Raw genomic sequence first — 22,881 nt, 5'->3', positions numbered from 1 at the left:
TAATAAGTGGTGCAGTTTTTAAAGACAGAACATAAAAAATCAGTTAAGAAGTATTGTTTGCATAATATATTGAAATAAACATATTAAAGTTGTTCAAATATTGGACAGTGCCAGAATATAAATTACACATACAGTTTAAAAATTACAATAAATAATATTATAAAGAGCACTAAAGGCCACTTGTATAAAAGTTGTGTTCCCTTGTCAGCCAGAATCTGAAAAGCATCTTTGTAGCATGGAGAAAATTTCAGTGAGCAAGGCACAAATACTAGTAATAATAAGATGCCATAACTAGAAAACAAAATGCAGTTGGCCATGTAACCTTCAGTCTCAGCATATTCTTGAGGATGGAAATGGGATTCCACTTCTAGCATTTTGCTTCACTTCAGCAGGAAGCTACTAAAAGCTGAATTGGGAAGGACAAGATCTTACAGCCTAAATAATCAGAAGCCACAGGGATACCCAGCATCTTCATTCCCCCAATGCCTGGTAAAACACTTGAAAATGACGCCTTTTTCCTCTGCACCTCTGAAAATGGTCTTCAACAGCGAAGGCCCACATTCTGCGTGCCTCCTGAAAAGCGGTATCACACCAAATTCGTGAGGTGCTCTAGAAAATTTAGGTTCTCAGCTCTTAGGCACCTAAAACTTAGCAGAGGGGGCTGTGGGGTGCAAGGAATCAAGATCCAGCTCTTTCTCACATGCTCTGGACGAAGCGGGACAAATTGAGTTCTTACCTAGGCAGATGTGACACCACTGCCACAACTGGGCTCCCAGCAGGGCTGAATTTGCTGCTTAATCTGCATTTTCTGATTGCTTTAGGCTGTGATCTTGTGAACTGATTGGACCTCGGTGCCCTCCTGAAGGCCACAAGTCAGCAGCCCTGCTACGCACGGGTTCAGGTGGGAATTAGTTTGTGGTGCTGCTGGGCCACGATTTGAAGCAGAAAAATTTCAAACTATTTCCACTCTGAACCGTAACAATGCAGCAAAATTACAGATAAGAACAGAGCAAATATAGCCAAAGGCAGTTTAGGGACTTTTTAATCAATGTTTCCATGTGCTGAGTTCCCTTTTATTTTGACAGGAGCCAGACTGACTAATTTAGTGCAGGGAAAAGCCAAGGCAAGGACAACAGCCGTTACCTGATTAGATTTTTTTAAAGGACCAACTCGTTAAATGGAGCATAAATGACATTTTCTATACCTGCATACTTTAGCCAAACGTTCACTTCTGCCTCAGCGAAATATTCTCATTATGAATCTAAAGTGAGGAAGCTTGATTGATACAGTCCATAGAAAATGCTAACCTGAAGGTGGGTCAGCTGCTGAGCGCGCACAGTGCAGGGCAGCCCGAATCCCTCTTTCTCTGGGGCTGCACTCTGTGTGCAGTGAAGACTCATCCAAGTCTCTGCCCTTGCTTGGGTGTTCTGTTGGAACAAGCATGCCTTTGTGTAATGAGATGATTTATGGTTTTCATCCAGGTTTAATACTGAGAAAAGACTTCCTTTAGGTGACCTGGCATGGAGAGATTAGAAAAGTGAACTGAAGTACTTGAGGGGGAATTGCGCAGGGAGCTGCATGGCATAGCCACTGTCAAAGACAGTCACAAACAAACTTCTCAGATTGCACTTGGGTTTTGGCTGCCTTGATTTTTGATTGCTCGGATCTAGAAAGCGTATTAAGAAGGACCAAACTCAAATGAAATCAGTAGGAATGCCAGGCACTTGACATATAACAAAAGTGAAGCCTGCTTGTCTAGCACATACATACACCAATTTCAGAAGTCTAGCAATGTTAAAGTCAGCTTTCATTCATCCATTTGTCATGTGAAGGTTAAATCTTACGAGTTACTACAGACATGTGTAACTATATCAGAAAACTTGTAGCAGGCGCAATGCTGGCATTTCCAAGAATTACTGATGGCCAAAGAACTCCTCTGAATACACCAAATTATAATGAATTACACTTCTGTCAGCTAGTTTTATTCTCTTCAAGTTTAGCCATGAATCTGCATTGAATACAGATTATATTTCAGTTCAATAGCTATTTTGTCAATTAAGTAATTACCAAAATTGTGCCTCATATCATCATAGTTACTGGCCTCAGAACAGTTCCATAGACTCAGCCCAGTCTTCAAAGGCTGTAACTGGTCTGCATTATTTACTCAAGTAACAGCAATTTGTTCTCCCTTAAGACCTGTCCCAGAAGGATGTATCATGATTTATCTGCAGAAATAGATGAAGTAAGAAGATCCTAATCCTTTAGATGTCTCTTTAAATAGACAATGAAGATGAAGACAATGCCTGTAACTGGAAGAGAATAGAAGCCCGCTGGATGGAATGTCTGTTATGAGATGTCAACGATACTGGGGAATTAAACATAAAGTTTACTACAGTGAGCAAAACCCCACAAGGTATCTTCCATTGAAGTGCACCCTCTCCAGGCCTGTGCAACACCCAGTTACATATGAGAAGCCAGTAAAGTGTATCTCTGTCTTGTGCTCTGATTGGATGTTCCAGCAATGCTCAGCTGTGCAGCTGCAGTGCAATGTAAGCCGTCATGACAGAAAGTTCACTTTCTAACATCGTACACGGGCCAAATTCTCGTGGCTTTGTTGGTCAGTGCTCTAGCCATGGTGGTGAAGCCACTGGGTGGAGTCATAGGGGTCGTTCTCAAGAGGAGGTGGACATGAGCCATGGTGGCACCTTGGATCACTGGGGTAGGGGTGAGAGCCTTCCCACTGACAGTGGGCGTCTGATCAGCTGACATCTAAGCAAGTCACCCTCTGCTCCCTTTGAAGTTGATAGAAATTTGGTCATTGTAGATAACTGAGTTAAAGATGGCATTAACCTCATCCTAAAGCTGATGTGTGCTTTGGATCTTGTACCCTGTGCTCACCAACTGTACTGAGCAGTTTTCCATTAGCTGTAAAACGGGCATAGCCATCGAACTTGACATTGAACGTATGGTATTTCATGGACACCTGCACTGACATCAGATGAATCCTGCCTAGGATATTTGGACAGGCTAGTTTCAGCTATATAGATCCTACATTCCCGCTGTAGTGGTGAGATCTTTGATGCATTTCTGCCCTATTCCCACTGGGTTGGATTGTTTTCCTGCTCTCCCTCAACATATTTCCAATTCCGATGAAAAAATATGTGGCAGAGGCCTAGGGAGCATACTTATTCCTCTGTTGCTCAAGGACAGGTGACAAAAATGGTATTTATTTACTTGTACATTGATCTTAAATATGGCAAACATTCATGGATTTGGAGCAGTCCATTTCCAAGAGACACTGTAAACAGAGAGAAACGGATCCTGAAAGCACCCCACATTGTGGAACTCCCAGCGAACAGAATAGTGATGCTCTGCACACCTGAGGAGCAAAAAGCACTTGTCAAATATCAGTGAATTGAGCCTTACAACCTGTATGTTTGTATGGAAGTATAACTCCCAATTAACAGAATGGGAAACCGAGGCATAGTTACATTATGCAGCTTACTTAGGAGATGTAAGTAAGTCAATAAAAGAGTGGAGTGTATAAACCTGGAGTTCCCTACACTGAGCAACATTGTTTTTGGAACAGAAAGAAAATTTGGCCACATAAGTAACAAATGGGCTGAGCAAAAGATTTTCCACAAAATAGCATTATAGTCACGCTTCAAGCAATTTTCTAAACACCAGTCAAGATTTTCAAAGTAGTTTAAGGGATTTATACTTACATTTTACAATAAATAAATATACCCATGACCAATCCCAGGAGGTGGCTTTGGTAATTTTAATTCTATCTCTAATTTCATTTTGACATTATATTTCATGGGTAGTTGTAGTTGTATAATGGATCACATGAGAAATGTTTAATTTACAAAACAATTTCAGTGCAGTTATTTACTTTGACTCAGCTTTTTCCCTGCTTTGAATATTAGATGTTCTTGGCTAGGTTTTGTAGAGAATCATTTACTTATATTGGAAAATGGATTCAGACGTTATGTTTCCACAAAGGGATACTACTCCTGAAAATACTTTTTACTTTGCTGCTCCGTTTACAAAATTTAGCAAGCACCACCATATCTTGCCTGTTATCAATTCACCATTGTTGTATTGAAGAGTATCAGATAGATATGTATCATAGAAGAAATCAGCTGTACCATTTATATAGGGTAAAGTCATGCAAATCATGCTCAAAACTAAGCTTCTTAGTTTTGGTAGCATGAAAAAAACTGCATTAGTAAATCGTATGAAATGGTGCAGAATGACTACCACTAATATCACATGCATCTTATGCAGCCATTGGTGTTTCGAACTAGTAAGCTTTGGGTGTAGAGTACGTGAGATATACAAAGTATGCTTACATTACATGGAGAAGTCAGCCAGTGACTGCCCCCACACGCACTTTTAAACTGGCTTATTTGAAGGGGTCCATATTGAATCTGAAATCCCATCTCCTGTAGAAGACAAAGGCATGGAGCCACTTGGTGTGAAAGGGTCAGTGTCTGTGTCCGTTTCCCCCTCTGCTAGGTAACGTTTCTCTCTCATCCACGCTGATCCCCCGTTGGGGCCAAACGGGAAGTCGTCTCTGTCTTGGGAGATACTGAAGCCACTTGGGGAGCGCTCAAGTTCCTCATGGTTGACGGAGAGAAGGGATAATGGAGTATCACTGTCTCTTGTTAAGCTCCTTCTCTGCCTTGGAGACACCTTGTCTGAGTAAGGGCTTTGTAAGTCTCCTTGAGAGTGGTAGCTAACCTGGGAGTCCATTAATGTAAATATAGGCAGAACTGTTGGCCTTTCTGCATATGAAGTTGAGGAAGGTGTGGCTTGCACTTTCCCAGAGTTCTGCCCACCTATTGATAAAGGTTGTGAATGAGTCATACGATCACGTGCTGAGAAACCAAAAGGACTGACTTTGTTGACTGGAACCTGCTGGAAGTTGTAAGGAGTTTCATGAGCACACTGCTCAGTGTATTTATATATTATTGTTTTTAATTCAGAATATTTGTTTTCTTCTCTCTTCTCCTTTGCAGGAGAAGCAGTTTCTTTCAATGGACTTATCTCAGCGACTTGTATTTGCAGCTGTTCCATATGATGCATATGCATATCAACAAGAAAATCCAGCTTCTTCCCCATGTCATTAACCTGAAAAACACCAATGTTATGGTATTGTCTCAAGTCAGTTGTTCAATTAAAAAGTCTATCTATGCTCCCATAGGAGCACTGCCCCCGTCAATGGTGTTCTGCCATCTTTATTGGTCATAAAGGTAATTACAGGTAATCATAACTTTCCCTTGGAAACTTAACTGCAGTGGAAGCCAGTTTATCCTCTAACTGCTTCAAATTAAGAAGATCCATCCCTATGAACTGTGCCAAAAAGATTCTGAGAGTTGCTGGATATTTAGAAGTCCAGCATCCAACAGCAGTCTACAGCATTATGACCAAAGTCTTGATACCATACGGTAAATAGCTATTACCAAAATACAACAGATGCAATTACCTTTGTACACAGACCTACTCTCTAACTCTTCATAGTCCCATGACATCAGGGTTAAATATCAGGACTAATTTCCTTTCTCTTTTGATAGTGCTTTGTGCCTGAACATTTGTATTCCATGAAAGGAACTGGTATGAATCAGCGCCTCTTGCCTCCATCTTAGTTATGTATTTAAAAATTAGAAGGTCTTGCCTTGCTAAGCAATAGGATAGGATGCACAAAGAGGGCCCAAAAATACCTGTGGAGGCAATCCTTTTGAGTACCAGACCCTGCAAAAGAAGGTGGTGCTCACAGCAAACACCAGAAATGATGAGTATGGATTTTAAGGGAATGAAAAAGTAAACATCATGGTTAGGGTCGTCCTGCCGTATATAATGATATTGCTTCAAGAGGTTTCAAAGTGCACACTTCCCAGTTAATTAAATTCTTTCATAAAAACTAACAACGTAGTTTTGTCATCATTATTACAAGATCTGTATGAGTCTTGATTGCCAACAGTACAAATCTGCCTGGGTCAGCTAAAGACTCACACAAAATTTATGTCAGCTTTATCGTTTCTGTGCAACCGCCTCAGCCTCCATCACTGTCATGAAATTACTTACCTGTCGTTCAACTTTAACAAATTTGCCCATCATACTTTGGTCTTCAGTATCTGCTGTAGATGCTTTGGCTACATATGGATCATTTCTATAAATAATTAATAACTCTATTAGTGTTTAATTTTTCTTTGCAACACAGTAAGTAATTTATATCAGAAAACTGAATTATTATCTTGGTGGTATATTCATATAGCTCTTTGGAACTCTATTTAAGAAAAGACTGAATATAGTTATTTATCATACAATACAAACAGGAGCAAAAGTCCATTCTATGTGATTGCAATGTATTTCTAGAAAAATATATTCCTGATTTTTAATTTAAAATTATTTTGGTTCAAAGTTAAGATTAAGATTAAAAAAAGCAAAAGCAAACAAAAAGTTCAAAATGAAAGTGAAATTAATCTCAGACTTGGTGGAATGATTTCTTTGTGGAAAATGCTGAGATAGTCTAGATAGTGGGTCTACAGACAGCCATGTGTTTTTAAATCTAATCCTTTATAATATGTGTCTTTGAAGACTGAATCTGAGTTTCAAGGCTTAGTGTTTTGTTTTTTTTCTCGATTTCATTAAAAAAGATAATAAGAGGCAGAGACTGGAAATGCTGAAAAGAGGCAGTCAGGCCTGGAGATTTAAAGTAGATTCCAGTATAAATTTTCTTCTGCGTAATTTCGTACTGCCCGTCCATCAGACAGACTGACTTCAGGAGGTAAGGAGATGATCTCTTAAAACTTTTAACGGGTCCAATTCTTCTCTTTCTGACAAAATTCAAAATATAACTGTGAATATATTTTACTAAAGCAGAAACTAAAATATGTCAGATTTTGCAGATTGGGTTACTGATTATATGGGCTTATTCAAATTTTGCAATCTGCTTTGTTTCCCAAATGATCATTGACTCTTCCATATATGTAGGTCTCTGTCTTCAAATTTACATGTTTTTATATTTTTCACTGGGTGGGATAAACCACATAGAGCCAAGTTAATTTATTTTATGTAAGATTACTTTTGTTCTAAGCAACTATAACATCTTTGGGGACAGATTGTTGACTGTCTTGTGTGGTTCCCCATGGAACACAGATTGATACTTGTAAATAACAGAAGAAATGTCATTTATTATTGAATTCAGGCTATCAGGGATGCAGCAATACAATAACATGCTGTAACTTTCACACCCAGAAACCTGGTATTGCAATTTATTTTCAGTAATTCTCTCCAATCAGTGGTTTAAAAGAAGCATCATTAAAACTCTGTGCTTCCTATTTAGTGGGGACTATAAGAAGACTTTTTTCACTTCAGGAAGATAACTGATTTACCTTCAAACTATTGGTGAGTTTTATTGAGTTTTTGACTGGATTTACTAGTTGAATGTCAGTAATTCAACACATCAGCAATCATAAGTACATATTTCATATAAAATCACATTTCCAAACTGTTGAGAAACTAAGCTAGAGAATGAAGAAGCCATTAAGTTTAGATTTCCATCATACATTGTTCTTAGGGAAACTAGTCTCTTTCTGGCTCGACACTTACAGGTGTATATGTTGTAGCAACATATACTCTCAGTATCATTACTAACACAGTGTACTGGCTGGATGAATGCAGGGCATGCTTATTGATGTGAATAAACTTTTTATTTCTCTTTGGTCTGTGCAAAATACTAGGCATAAAAAATTCACCTGGGAGACTGTTGTGAAGGGTAAGAAAAGGCTCCTCCCTTTTGGGATTTCTTATGCTTGGGAGTAGATGGAGGTCCAGGTGTAAAAATCATATCTACTCTGAAAAAAAGAGAAGTACAACTGCATGAGTCCATCCCTAAATGCTAACACATGACAGAGAATACTACGCATCTCTGCAGCAAACAGTAGCAAAGGTTCAAAAAAGAAGCATGTTTTGATTTGGTAATATATTGAGGATCATGACATGTTTGTTCTGTTCCGGGTCCACAATCAATACATTGAATTGTAACTACCTGGTAATTTCATGGTAATTAAGTAATTATCTAGCTCACTGCTGACACTTTGACATTTGAAACACATGACTTCATTTCCTTCGAAGAAACTAAACAGTGTGATTCTCAAAAAACCTCCAATAACAGCTGCTCCTCAAAATAAGCTGCAGGTTCTGTGATGGATAGTGAAAATCAGAATCTGGGGAAAGATGGCAATTCCTGATACTCTTAATAAACCGATGAGTTTCTGTCAGTTATTGTGCCTAATTATCAGTAATTTGTTTTGTCTTTACTAATCATTCTTTTGGTTTGAAAAATATAACTATAAATGAAGTTTCGCAAGGAATCCTACTTGACTTTTTATTTGGAACAAACCAAAAGGATTCTTTGTGACACTCCAGCATATTTAATCGCACTCTTGTACTATATCAGTATATTCTGTTGTTTGGTATATCTAACTTGTCAGGTGCAAGCAAGCCTCTGTTCACTCAGCCCACACACCAAAGTGACCAGATCTCAGTCAGCACTAGTCCGCAGAGCAGTCATCTGTATTATCAGATAATCCACGCAGGTACATTGTGTGGTTTTGTGGTGCCCCCATGAACCTTTGAAAATGCAACTTAAAAAAGCTCAAGGAAAACCTCACAAAGCTACCCAGATATTTGCTAGGCATCCAAGCATTTCTGGGCCATCAGTCAACATGTCATCAAGCTCCTGTGGCATCTCGCTATCCATAGACATAATGAGTAGCACTCGCCTCTGTGGTTTTGTCTGATTACAATTGGTGGAGATCTAGTCAACACCATGAAGACAATTTGGGGCAGAGTAAGGGAGATTTAACTGATCAAATCAAGGCATCTGGTTTAAGCAGCAATTAATTGTTCCATAAAGGTCATTAATTATGTTGACTAGCTCTGTTAACTGTATGTAAGAGGAATCTCACATGGCTTGTCAGGATTATGCTTTTTCTTCAAAAACCTCTAAAAAAGTCTTCCCTCTATACGTACAAAATGGCTGTTGAAATTTTGTGGTTCTTCCACTAGTGGTGATTCTTTATTCTGAGGCATGACATTGCTGAGCTGAACATCACAAGGCTTAGGCTGTGCTATGATTCTCGCCCTGACTCACCTGCCATAAACATTGCATGAGATGGGCCTAATCATGTCAGGCACCTTTACTGCTGCTAGGACTCAAGTGAGTATCGGAGAGTTGCTCTGCTGTCTAAAATCACACTACACCTCAGTCAGAAGTAAAGGAAGGATCTTCAGTATAAGACATGTAGACCCAACCATAGATAGGTGCAGATTTCTAACATCATGAGTCCTCCTCAACTTCCTGACTTCAGAAAGATATTACTGCATTGAAACCCGATAACGTATGATACAGAGCTCATTTTACAGAATAACAATGATGTTTTGTGGTATGTAATTGAAGAGAGCAGCTTTTCTAGGGCAATAATAATGAGGTAGGAGCCAGACATGTTATATACTTGAAAATGAGATAGCCCAGTAAGTGGAAAAGCACTTTGAAATAAGAAATTATGAAGTTCAACAGAAGGACCAGAGCAGTCAAGGTAAGTCTAGGTAAGGTCCAAATGTACAGCAAGAGTTTCACTCTCTCAGCCCATTCTTGAGAGAAATCAAGGTGATGTCTGCACAGCATTTTGCTGTTCAGAGTGACTGGGGGGAATCAGGGAATGTGGGCAGTGCTGTGCTGAGACTGAGCTACTACAGCTACACGCACATACACAGACGTGCACCCAAACCCAGAAAAGCCTACTACCTCAAGCTCTGACCTGCGCTCATGATTTGGGATGCAAGCAGCACAAGTATTTGCAGATACGCCTCAAAAGCACATTGGGATGAAGGGCTTCTGTGAGGCAGCAATTGTGGGAGCGCAAGAGTCACAAAGGCCTGAAATTCCAATTTTTTTCATACAGGTCAATTTGAGTGAAGGGGATGTAAAACCTGTGCTGATGTATTTTTTTCACGGTAGGACTTGATAGTCTCAGAGGTCTTTTCCAGCATTGATGATTCTGTAGTTCTATGATTTTTGCACTTGTATGAGATGTTTCACCAGGCACAGGTCAGCAGAGAATCCAGCCCAAAGAAAAGCTCGTGTAGAACAATTACTGCTTTGATTTATCATCTGTAAAAGGGGGAGAAGGGGAGAAACTTGACCCGGATCAGATAAGGCAGTGGTCAAGAAAATTCACAGGATGTTTTTGCTCCAATTTCCTTGTTCTAAGTATGAGCCAGTGGTTTCTTCTGCTGCTGTTGCCCCTGCTAGCTGCTCATGTGCTTTTATTCTTTGGAGAAACGCTTTCTTATTGACCAGCAACACGAAACAATGACATAGCTTCTGGGTGGTCTTGTACGCAAATAAGCCACCTATGCTTATATTTTGCTAGCACAGCTATATATTTTCCCCATTTAACAGAGGATTCTTACCTTGCCTGGAGATATTTTATTCTGGAAAGCATATCAAGATGCCCTGCTGAGTATTGCTCTATCACATCCTTTACATCATAAGGCCTCAAAGTCTCCTTGAATTTTTTTTTATAGAGACGAAACTGTAGTATTCTGCATAATAAACAGAAAAAATGCTAACTTCTAATATAAATTCCATAATGATAATTTGCAGTTTTATTGAATAATTAATAACTACTCTGGATGTTTTGAAACTAAACATGTTATTTCAGAACAAGGCGCTAAATCATAAGCAGAGAATCTCTACTATCATACCACATTTGTGAATATATGATAGTTGGCTATTCATAATTAACAGGCTAAAACAAATTTCACACACAAAATGTCTTTTTCAGCACTATCATCATAGATAGATATGGTTCAAAGCTACAAGTTCATATGTGGAATTTGATTTTGGACAACACAAGTCACAGGAGATTTTGAAGCTGTGAAGCTGAAGCTGATTTTTTATGCTTCAGCCTATTATAAAGCTAAATTATTTTATCTGTAATGCTGAATCATTTTCAGTTTGGTTTTCATTTTGCACCTGGGAAAGTCTCAGATAGGAAATGATAATTAGATGGAAATGTGGAAGTCAAGAAGTCAGCAGCAGTTCAAGTTATGGAGAAAAGAAAAAATGTTAGAACTGCCTGAAGTGTCATTGAAAAAGCAGCAGTATAACGTTATTGTAGCAGTAGTAGTATAAATTATTGTTATTATTAATATTATTATAAAATGTCCTAGTAAATAATAACAGAATTCTTATAATAAGGACCTGTGCTGGCCAGACCACACAAAAAGTGTTTGACATTCTTTTATTCATTCTTATCTGTTTGTACATTCATTTGCACTGTTATATCTTGGTAAAATAAACAAATAGACAAGAAACGTGTAAAGAATGAAAAGCATTTTATTTCTTTAACCTGTCTTAGGCTTGGGGTCCAAGGGTTTGCTTTCTCAGTAAAGTCTCCATGTTCTTATGTGTCTGAACTGGGGAACTGCTATCATCTGTTAAGATCCTGACCTGCTTTTTATTCAAGGTCAGTGGGTTTTTTTAACTTTTTAAAAATCTGTGTAAACTTCCATTTAACAAAGACCATTCTATTGCAACTTTTTAAGGGTTTCAACTCTTTCACTCTGCTTCTTATAAATCTTTCAAGATCTCAAAATTATATCTATGCCTTTTATAACCAATCTATATATGATAACAGCAAAACTAAACTTAAAAAAAAACATAAAGGAAAAATATGAATCACACTGTTAGCAATTTCAATTTAAAATCTCCTTGGTCATGAAAACCCATGATGCATTTTTTCTGAAAGAATGACTTCCCATTAGCAGCCAAGGTCGGGGTAAATTATACAAGGGGGGGTGGAGGTGGAAAAAAGCCTGGTTCATGACTGAGTTTAAAGTGAAATTGCATGAATCAATCAGATTTGCACAGGATGTGGGAAAGGAAGTTTTGCAAAAGTAATAATAGCATGTTTCGTGGACGTGGGGCTGGAAAACAGGACAGATGTATAGTCTGTGTTTGAAGGCAAGCAGGTATCAGGGAAAGAAAGAGAAAACTGTAGAGGAAGTAGGGATGAAGAAACTTCTAGCAGGCGGGATGCAGTCATGGGTAACACGGGCAAAATCTGTGGGAGATGGCTTTCAGCAGACTTGAGAAAACTTGGAATTTTTAATGACTGGTTCTTCTGCACCTACTGGAAAAGAACCAGGAGAATACGTCTTATGGTTATATATATATATAAAAGTATATGTTCCTATACTTGTAACCATCTTCCTTGAAGCTTTTCTAAGAAGATAATTTTGGGGTACTCCAGACTTGCAGTATTTCACCTAGAAGGTGACCCAAAACTTAGCAACTTCTGGAATAAAAAGTAATTGCAATGAAAGTAAAGTACTTTCCTATGGGGGCATTTTTCAAGGGAAGAGAGTAAAAAATACTGAATGGAGGAGTAACGGAGAATCGGTGAACGATTTCTATGTGCTTGATGTCCTAAGCACATTATCAAGCCTTACTAGGAGTTTTCTAACCCTATAGAATATGTCTTGTGATATGAAAATAGAGGTGATACACATCACAAGCTGAAGAATGCTGAAACGGAGACCTCATCATCTGCTAAAATATGACAGCTGAAAATTATATTGCACACTCATACAACAGTGAACAAAAAAGAGCTGAGTCAGCTCAGAGTTTATTGTCAAGCAAAAATTCCAGTTTTACATAAACATTACAGTCACAAAATTGAGCAAAATATTATATTTATAGCATATATTAATGAGGAACTGTATACACTATTTTACAACAAATATATTTATGGAACATCTTGAGAAAATGGCATGGTCAAGGTTACTGAAAACCATTTTCCTTTGTGCATATTTTTGAAGAGGACTACAAATAGGGTCTATCTGGTACTTTTCAATATATCTAGTATTATCTAATTTATTGCATTAAAAAAATAGTAACAGAAACAATTAATCAACAAGTAGGAACATAGTAATGTGGTTTCCTGAAGCATAAGAATTTAAAGTCAAAGCAAAGCACTGAGGAGCATGAGACACGTTTACCTGACAGCTCGGATGGCTGTCTTGAATGTGGGGATCATATCTTCCATAAGGAAGTCACTACTTTCGCCTCTCTCTTCTGCCATGGGTTCCCCTGTTCCTGCATCTGCAAAGCAGGTCAAAAAAAGCTCTGTGAACATCTGACCACATAATGTTTAGAGGGAGGTCTGGCTAACTAAAGCACTACATAAAGTAAATGTAATTTAGTAAAGGAACATCTCTTGCAGGTTCCTTTTTCTCTGGTGAGCTCTTGAAAGGGATTTCATATTTCTGCTGGTACAGATGTAAGATGTATTATTTGAGGGATTTTCTCTCAGAATTCAGCATTTCTGAAATTTAGGAACTTCTCTTTCATTCCAAAGGATTTAGAAGTTCCAGCTTTAGGAGCTTTGCAATGGTAAATCTTTGCCAAAATTATTTTATATAAGGTTAAAACAGGTGTAGAAGCTACAGGCCAAGTTATCGTCCCACTTTCAGTACTTGGAGCTCATGTAGCTTCAAGGAAGAAGATAATCAAGTTCTCAGTGTGGACACCCAGACTATGTCCATGGTAGTCTGCCCAGCATGCACTAATGCCAGCTGGCACAATAAAGGAGAAACTGTTATTTAGAGACCATTTAGACACCATAGACAACAAGAGAAAAATGTGTGCCCAGGGAATCTGAGAGGAAATATGCCCTATGATGTTGCATGGACACCCAATGGGAATCTGATGAGGGGCAGCAGTCTTTGGCAGAGTGGGAAGGAAGCAGCCATTGACTCCATAAATCAAGGTTTTAAGAGATTGCATTGACGAGATATTTGAGATGCCTGGACGCAGGCTAGTGTAACGTTGGATGCAGTCTAGGGGTGAGCTACCTTCGCATAACAGCACTGCCCAGTGTGCCCTCTTGTTCCAGGTCAAATAGGTTGATTACAGGACTGGTAATTTCCTATATAGATTACTGTTTTTGGAGGGCCATTGTCTTATATCAAGTACTGTGTTGCCTGGACCCTAGCATTCATTTCCTGGAGGTTCCCCAACTGTGTCTTGTAAAACCATGGACCGGCTATGCATGGCCCAGAAAGTCACAAACCTTCAACAGAAGATGCAGAGGAACAAATCAAAAAGGGGAGAATGGGGGATGGATAGAAAGAAATCAACATAGGTGGGCTACCTTCTGAGCTTTGCCAAAAAGCGTACGCTTTCATTCGGAATGCAGTGCGAAAACGCTCCTTATTATTCAAGACAACATTCTTAGGCTCTTTTGAAGGACTTTCTTCAATGGCATCTACATTCAGAGGGGTAAATAGCTTTCCTTTAGTATTGGTACCACGAACCCGATCCAAGAGACCCAGCTTTTGGCTACAAAATAAGCAAAAGTAATCATTTTCCTCCTTTGTACACTTTTAACTTGTTTTCATGATGCTGTAAATACATAACAGGCTAAATAAATGTTTTGTACACAAGGACACTGCTGGGGCTACCGTAATACATCAATGTCTTTGTAAGCAACAGCTGAGCTCCACAGATAACTGCTTTTTACGAGCACTTTTGTGTTGAAAATGTTACCAGAGGGTCTTGCTATCCTCTCTATGTGATGTATCACAGTGCTTCAGCTCCAGTAGCATGTCTGAAGCGTTAGATTTATTACTAAGCAGAGGAACACGACTATTTAGCCAGTTATGTTATCTAATGATAAGGATGCTTGGCCTTTCCTGTTCAGTGCTTTCTTTAACTGCTGGGTCTTTGGCAGGCTATTAAATGAATAACTCATGTGCATAGCCAGGATTAAAAGAAAGTCAGATGTGCTGTGAACCAAATGAACTATCAGTAAAACACTGGAAAGGCATTGCCAAGCAATTATTAGCTACGTGGTAGGGCAGGCTACCCAGTTCTCTCCACCATTTACATCCAGTCATCCCTCACTGTACTAGAAATTGAGGTGACCTATATGAATTTTAGTGAAGTGACGTATTTTGTTCCTCTGATGGTTCCTTGCACTGTCTTCTTACAGATTTACTGACCAAAGACATTTTTCCTTCAGTGACAACAAATAGCTACAATTTCACCTGCTTGCCATCTTACCAGAATCAGTAATCCCTCTGACAGCCTGATGACCATAATGGTCTTAAAGGCAATTACTAATACTGCTGAAAGGAGCGACACAAAACGAATTTGCTAGTGAGTGTATCAGCCTAAATATTCTTTGAACTCTTCATAGGTGAAACATGGTACAATTATTTGATTTTCTTGTTCTCTTTGCTGCTTAAATATTTGTCAATTGCATGCTCGTTACAAAGATGTGGGGCTAAACCATGGAAAGAAATTGTGCCTTTTAAGCCCTTCCTGAAGGTTGCAATGTGGGACAGCTCTAGGGAGAGCTGAATTATTCACACAAGGTCAAGAGGCACTCCGGTGCTGAAGAGAAGGACAGGCAGGCAGGTTGAGTGGGGGAGGGCAGAAGCTGATGCAGCTATTGGGTTTCTGAAAGCCACAGATAGGAGCAGAACTGGAGGATGAACAACAATGGTGACCAGAAGAAAGAGATTTCATGGGTATGCAGAGACGTATCTGTGCAGCATGCTCAGCCGAACTCACTAAACTTCCTGGCAGGAGACACAAGCATGGGGAGGTTCCACCATGCAAGGACATAGTGGACGAAGATGGAGACTTGCGTGCAGACCTTGCAAGTGAAGGGTCTCACTCACAGGACTGCTTATTCCCTACTTAAGGAGTTCTCTTTGTCAGATGGATTGTTTTTGTGTTCTAGCATCTCTGGTGTGATTGGTGCACCTCCTTGAAAGAAGAATCTATTTCTGTCTCAGAGCTCTATCAGTAGCAGTAAGCCTCCACAATGTAAGTTCTTACGACATTGCTCTGAAAATTATAAAGGCGAGATGGATTTAAAGGCACGTATGATGACTTTGCAGCTTTCATAAAAGTGTTGACTCTATTAGGAATACTGCAGTTCACAGCACACAAAATTCCTACGTGATCTGAGCACTGAATGTCACAGCTGTCGCAGGTTTTTGTGTGTCTTTTAAATATGAATTACTGGGGCCCTCACCTTTGCTATCTGTTTCTGATTAATGTATCTTTGAGCCAGAAGGCAATGAAATACAGGCTTCCTTGTTACAAAGAATGCAAACGCTAAATCTTTGTGTAGGATGCTCTTCAGGCCTTCTGAATTTTCTTGTTCACAACATGACAGTACTTGTGAATGCAGTTTCTATGTCTAGTGAATTCAGATACTTGTCCTGTCATTGTATGAAGTGTATATTTGTGCGCAAGTATGGCAGCAGTGATGAAGAAGTACTTGTGTGAGTGTGGAGACACACAGCTAGTCCTGCTATATCAGCATCACCAGCACTGAAGTAAATGATGTGAGAAGATGAAAGTGTGGATTTGAGTGAAGAATTAACACAGTCTAAGTGAATGATACTAGTATTACCCAGACTGTGTCCTAATGTAATTTCCTGAGGAATTCATGGTGTGGGGGAAAGAAAAACAAAGCACAGAAAAATGTGTAGAACAAAAACCAGGGATTACTTCCTTCTCTGTAGAAAAACATCAGATGTTACTTGTTGGCATATGTGGCAAATTAGCCATCACAGAAGGTGTAGGTAGTCTCATGTTCAGCGTTAAGCACTTGTTTAAAAAGTGGTTTCCACAGTGCTTGTTTTTGGACTAGCATCTTTATCTGACTGCTCCACCAAGGTGCTCTAAAAGTTAAACTGATAGTGGCTGCAGGGTCCCAACAAGTAGTTTGTTTTCTACTAGGATATGGAAAATCCTGTGATCTCTTTTCTGCATCACTACCAATTCTCTGTTCTTTCAGAGGCCATGTTTGAGAGCAGTAGCTCTTTAAAAGACACATGTCTTAAGTCCAGAGCATTTTGGCGAAACTTGGATTCTTCCAGGACTCAGCTATCAAATATAGGAAAAGTATACACAGGAGAAGATGACAGCTAATAAGCAAGTTTTGAAAGAGCACGGAAATTGAAAGTGAGGAAGTAAAAGTCAGCTGAATGAGTTGTATATTTTGGGGGGCATAAAGAAGGGAAAAACAAATTCTCATGTCTCAATAGTAATAAAATCAAAGTTTTGAAGGAGGAATTATTTTGCAGAAGGATGGTCAAGCAGAGTCTGGAACTAGTGGTGTCCCCCAGGGGTCAGTACTTGGCCCAGTCTTGTTCAACTTTTTCATCAATGACCTGGATGAAGAGCTAGAGTGTACCCTCAGCAAGTTTGCTGATGACACAAAACTGGGAGGAGTGGTGGATATACCCAAAGGCTGTGCTGCCATTCAGTGAGACCTGGACAGGCTGGAAAGTTGGGCAGAGAAGAACCTGATGAGGTTCAACAAGGGCAAGTGCAGGGTCCTGCACCTGGGCAGGAACAACCCCATGCACCAGTACAGGCTTGGGGCGGACCTGCTAGAAAGCAGCTCTGCAGAGAGGGACCTGGGAATGCTGGTGGACAGCAAGTTGACCATGAGCCAGCAGTGTGCCCTGGCTGCCAAGAAAGCTAATGGGATCCTGGGATGCATGAAGAAGACTGTGGTCAGCAGGTCGAGGGAGGTTCTCCTTCCCCTCTACACTGCCCTAGTAATGTCCCATCTGGAGTACTACGTCAAGTTCTGGGCTCCCCAGTTCAAGAAAGATGAAGAGCTACTGGAGAGAGTCCAGTGGAGGGCTACGAGGGGACTAGAGCATCTCTCCTACGAGGAGAGGCTGAGGGACTGGGCTTTTTTAGCCTGAAGAAGAGAAGGCTGAGAGGGGATCTTATAAATGCTTATAAGTATGTCAAGTGTGGGTGTCAGGAGGATGTGGCCAGACTCTTTTCAGTGGTGCCCAGCGACAGGACAAGGGGCAATGGGCACAAACTGAAGCAAAGGAAATTCCAGCTGAACGTGAGGAAGAACTTCTTCACTCCGAGGGTGACGGAGCACTGGAACAGGCTGCCCAGGGAGGTTGTGGAGTCTCCTTCTCTGGAGATATTCAAGACCCGCCTGGACAAGGTCCTGTGCAGTCTGCTGTAGGAGACCCTGCTTTGGCAGGAGGGTTGTACTAGGTGACCCACAGAGGTCCCTTCCAACCCCTAACATACTGTGATACTGTGATACTGTGAATCATGGCACATCACTGAAAAGGATTTTAATATACCAAAAATCTGAGTGATAACAATGAGTCAGCCAGGAAATATAAACTGATGGGCATGAAGATATTACAGGGAGTGAGCTTGTGAGGTCCCCAATGTGAAGAAAAACAGAGCAATTAAGCATGCTTGGCATTGTGATGATCCTTGTAGACTAAAGGAGACTGAAAGAAGTTACAAGAAGGAAGAAACTGAAGCAGTTTTAGGATGAGTACATATATTCAATTATAATAATATGAAGATATTCTTCCCTAGGTCTGAAAACATTATATGTACAACAGACTTGTTGTGGAGATCAGCTTTTCCTGGTGGGAGTATTAACGGGTGACCATTGATTGATGAATCTCAAATGAGAGGGGAGACTGTAGTCTGCCTGTTCTTCAGGATTTCAAGGTTAATCTTCTTGGTTCAAGACCTTCCAAGATGAGAAGGAAGCTCCTAGAAGGATGAATTCTAGCAGTAAAACTCAGGTGATTTCAGAGGATGAGCTGATTTCCTCAAAAGCAAGAAGCGGTCACATACTACACATTGGCTTTGAGCAGTGTATTAAATTTTGCAAGATTTGGTTTAGTAACACTACAGAGAAGTTCTCAAGAGAGGAATATGTTTAAGGCAGAGAATCTGAAAGACGAAGAAGCAGAAAAATAGGTGAGACAGAGGATTCCTTTTGTTTATAAACACAGTTTAATACTATATTAGAATAATAGAGTTGTCATTACATATAGCTTCTGACTCTCTCTTCAGAAACTTGCTTGGTCCTTCAAAACACATATCCATATTTCTCAAAGTTTGCCCCTTAAAACTCCTGTAATAACTGCATTCCTTGCCAAAAGATAAAGACACATAAAGTGCTTTGCAAGGAACTGCAGGGATCAGACCTTCAGGAAAAGGGTTGGTGGATGATGGAAATTATCCAAAACACTAATCTTGTGTATTTTTTTTTTTCTGATATAGGACGGAAATATAGGCAATATATGCAGAAATCTCTGCCATGGAGCTAGACAAGAATAGGAGTGATAAAGATTTGATATCCTCCTCATAGATCAAAACAGACCAAAACATTCATCTGCATTCAGCACAAAAGTCTACTTGTTTGCAGTGATGTTGTCCACTGCACATGTAGGCACACTCATTCATAGGCTGATTTTTTTTTTGTTGGGGTGAGGTTTTAAGGTAGATAATATAAAGCAAAAGCATGCCTAAATTCTCCGTCTAGGGAGTTTCTCAACTTTCTCCATTTATCAGTGTCAGTTTAGGAACCAACTGTTGTCCCAATGCTGTTGCTCAAGCACCTTATGTTTAGGAGCTAGAACTTACCTGACAGGTCTTAAGCTGTTTAAAAAGTTAAATGTCCTGTTTGAGGTGAATCTTTAGACCTCTTTCTATAATCAGTGGGAATTTCACAACCTACAGAGTGCAGTTCAGCTCCATTTCACTTCCGGATGACTGTACAGCTGAGGGAACTTGTCATTTGTTAATGACAAACAGAAAGATCTAGATAAGAAGTCATTTAAAAAGCAGGTCTCTAGCCTAATCTAAAGCTACCTGAAGTGAAGCCTTCCTCATTATTTGGATGATTAACCCTTAAAGTAACATTCAGATTCATAATGGTATGTTTATGCAATAAATATAGACAATTGTGTTCATATCCAGGCAGCCAGAGCAGTAGAATCATCAGAAAATAATTCATCAGCTTCATGTGAAAAAATATAACACTATGTTGTATACAAAAAACCAAAACAAAACCCAAGCTTCTTTCCAGATAATGACTAGCTGTCATCAGAGAAAAATGGACTTTATTCTCCTTTCCAAGGGATGAAATCTGGGTCTGCTGGGGTTTTTGTTTTCATTGTGATTTTTAAAAAGACTTAGGAAACATTTGTTCTCATGACACAATCTCCTTCATCAAATCAGCATGCGCATTGCTCAGTTTCAGAGTATGAAGCATGCGCAGATCACATCATCCTTCATGAGAGTGGCTAGAACAGTGGTTCCCACCCACAAGTTCATGTACCTTGTCTTTCAGACTCCTCGTACAGATATTATCTACTCTTCCTCCTCTAGGTCCCTGTTGATTTGGCTTCCTTACATTCAATAAAATGTGATTCCTGACTTCCAGTAAAATTCCAGAAACCAGAGGGATTCAAATGCATCCCAAACACACTGGCAGAAGTGCAACGTAGTTTCTCTGACCAGCTTGCCATTGATTGACTTGCTATTGCATCCTTTCCCTTGTGGCAGAATAATAGTTTTCTCAAAACCTTTGTCTTTGAAGTGGAATCCTAGCACGAGAACTCCTTAATTCTATAGCACATACAGACCACCATAAAAGGAGGAAGACAGAAGCAGTGCAGACAGTATAGTTTGAAATCTTCCTAGGTAAAGAATAATTCCATTCTCAGATTCTTGCTTCCCAAGAATGGTGGGGATTATTTTGGAACATCTGAGAGATGAGTTTGGTGGCTGGATATATAAGAGATGGTTGGCTTCTGCAGCAGATGTTTTACCCTTGTTCAGAATAAAGAGTGGGAACCACTGAACTAGAAATACTTTTCCAGAAATAGTCATGCAAGGAAATAATGCAGTTACATCTCAACATGCAATCCAGATACTCTCCTCTCTGTGCTTTGCCTAGTGTTGGAGTTTCATAAACAAAAGGTACATGTATGACAAGAAAAATAATGAATTAATGCTAACAGTGAATCAGTCACAGCCCTCTTCCATGTATTTACCATTAACACCTAACAAGGATTAATAATATTCAGGAAATTTTTCCATATTTCTGCAGTTTAGCTAATTGCTAGATTTAGTTGGTCTCATGTAACTGACAGCAAAAGGCAGTCATGTTTACTCCAGTATTTTACTACATTATAAGCTGTACTAATATGGGTGAACTTAGCTTTGGGAAATCAAACATTCTGAACGAGATTTCCAGAAATATTCTCCTTTGAACTACTTCCAGTAGAAGTTATCACAAAACTAATGTTATGAGGACAGCCATGAATCCTACACTGAACACATTCACGTGATCTCAGAGGGTTCATGTGTTTTCTCGATATAATACAAAGAGAATTCTACACTTTTGAGCTACTTCTGAACTTTGGCCAATCAGCTTTCCCTTTAAAGAAAGTAAGTAACATTCTTTTCTGTAGAGAGAAACTCACAAAAATGTTTAATCTCAAAATAATTGACTGTAACTTCTTGCAACTAATGTCTTCATTTAAAAAGCCTCTTTTCACCCTGTATCTTGAGGTCTAAATTTGCAGGTTTCTGACGTCTGAGGAGGAAACACCCCCTTTTAGCCAACCAATTTCCACACTCCTTGGTGGTGTATGTCCTCGTTGGTATTTAATCGTAGGTATGACTCTAATCCGAACTCACCTATGATCCATATTATTTGCCCAGAAACATGAACACAAATCCTAACATGGGCTTAACTTCGATGCACTTCGGAAAAAGCCTGCACGCACACTAAAGGCCTTTGCTCAAACCCTCGTCTCACTCACACATTCTGAAGTGATGGGAAATGGGTAAAAAGAAGAAATATATCACGCAAATCCATGGGAGAATAATCCAACTTCAATTCTTTGTGAAAGTAGGATGGATATTTTTCACCAACGAATGCAGCCAGCAATGTAGGTAGAAATCACATGGATGTTGACCCACTCTTTACTTTGCAGTGAACATATCTCCATGGATCAACCACTAGAAAGCAAACCAAACTGCAAAATCAATGTCTCCTGAACATTTCGCATGGGCTGATCATCCAGTGAAAAAATGGAGTGCTTCACTAGCAGCTCTCAAAAAGGTGAAGAGCTTAGACTAGGAAAGCTGAGTTGTGTGTTGATGATTTCATATTTGTGCAACAAAGTGGGAATGAGAACAGTGAGATAAAGTTGAATGATTACAAGATGTTTGAGTGGGATAAAATAAAATGCTTGACAATTTAGTCAAAATATTAGTATTTCTGATAATGTGTCTTTCAGATTCCTGAAATGCTACAAATTATTTTTATGTTTCTTTGCAGGAAGATAAAGTTCTTGCCCCACGTCTTATGTCACAGTTCAGCAAGGTATTTAAGCATGTCACTAACTTATTCAGATGATCAAAAGTATCCACTTGTTTTCCATTTGCTGTACCAGAACCTGCAAACACACATGCAGAGATGTTGTTCCACTGAACTCAAATGTAGTTACTTTCATGAATTTGAGTTGGCAAGGTTGGTACTGCATAAGGAACGGTATTTAGCTTTTACAGTATGTATTTCTTACAGTAAATTTCTAGATGATTTGCAGAGTAGGTTAGTATCATTGCCGTTTTATGAAAACAGAAAAGCACTTATTTCTAAGTAAGCAGATCATTGACAGAGCCAGGATTAGATCCCCTGTTCTCTGAACAGCAGAACAATGAACTGTCTGCAAGGTCATGCAAATTTCTTTTTATGCTTAAATAACTTTTCAGTTTTATCTGCCCTTTATTTTTATGGTGGTTAGATGAACTACTGTATTAAAAACAGAAAGTGCAGGCAGAGAATGGCATGCAAGAAATATGAAAAGAGTAAGACTCAATTGTTACTTGAATGTATATACCTAAGTTTTCTTGTGAGGCTTGATCCAAAGAATGACTCCCTACTAAACATGACATTACTGTAAAGTGAAGAAAAGTTA

At 39.4% G+C, this 22,881-nt stretch overlaps 1 protein-coding gene across 2 annotated transcripts in view; it reads right to left on the bottom strand.

The window, feature by feature from the left end:
• Window positions 1–22,881, bottom strand: part of KCNQ3 (potassium voltage-gated channel subfamily Q member 3) — a 227,161-nt gene continuing 204,280 nt past the window's right edge. The window contains exons 10-16 of one of the 2 annotated variants that reach the window (XM_075415536.1): window positions 22,804–22,860; window positions 14,232–14,419; window positions 13,078–13,180; window positions 10,486–10,617; window positions 7,764–7,862; window positions 6,091–6,175; window positions 1–5,136 (exon numbers count right to left, since the gene is read on the bottom strand). In XM_075415536.1, the coding sequence (XP_075271651.1) occupies window positions 4,399–5,136; window positions 6,091–6,175; window positions 7,764–7,862; window positions 10,486–10,617; window positions 13,078–13,180; window positions 14,232–14,419; window positions 22,804–22,860 (1,402 nt within the window). In that variant the 3' untranslated portion in view covers window positions 1–4,398. The remainder of the gene's footprint in view (window positions 5,137–6,090; window positions 6,176–7,763; window positions 7,863–10,485; window positions 10,618–13,077; window positions 13,181–14,231; window positions 14,420–22,803; window positions 22,861–22,881) is intronic. The other variant, XM_075415537.1, reaches the window with a different exon arrangement.

This window comes from Opisthocomus hoazin, chromosome 3, assembly GCF_030867145.1.
Source record: "Opisthocomus hoazin isolate bOpiHoa1 chromosome 3, bOpiHoa1.hap1, whole genome shotgun sequence".
In the NCBI taxonomy this organism is placed as follows: Eukaryota; Metazoa; Chordata; class Aves; order Opisthocomiformes; family Opisthocomidae; genus Opisthocomus; species Opisthocomus hoazin.
Note: the sequence above shows the minus strand (reverse complement) of the source record. Positions and strands in the feature narration are given on the sequence as shown.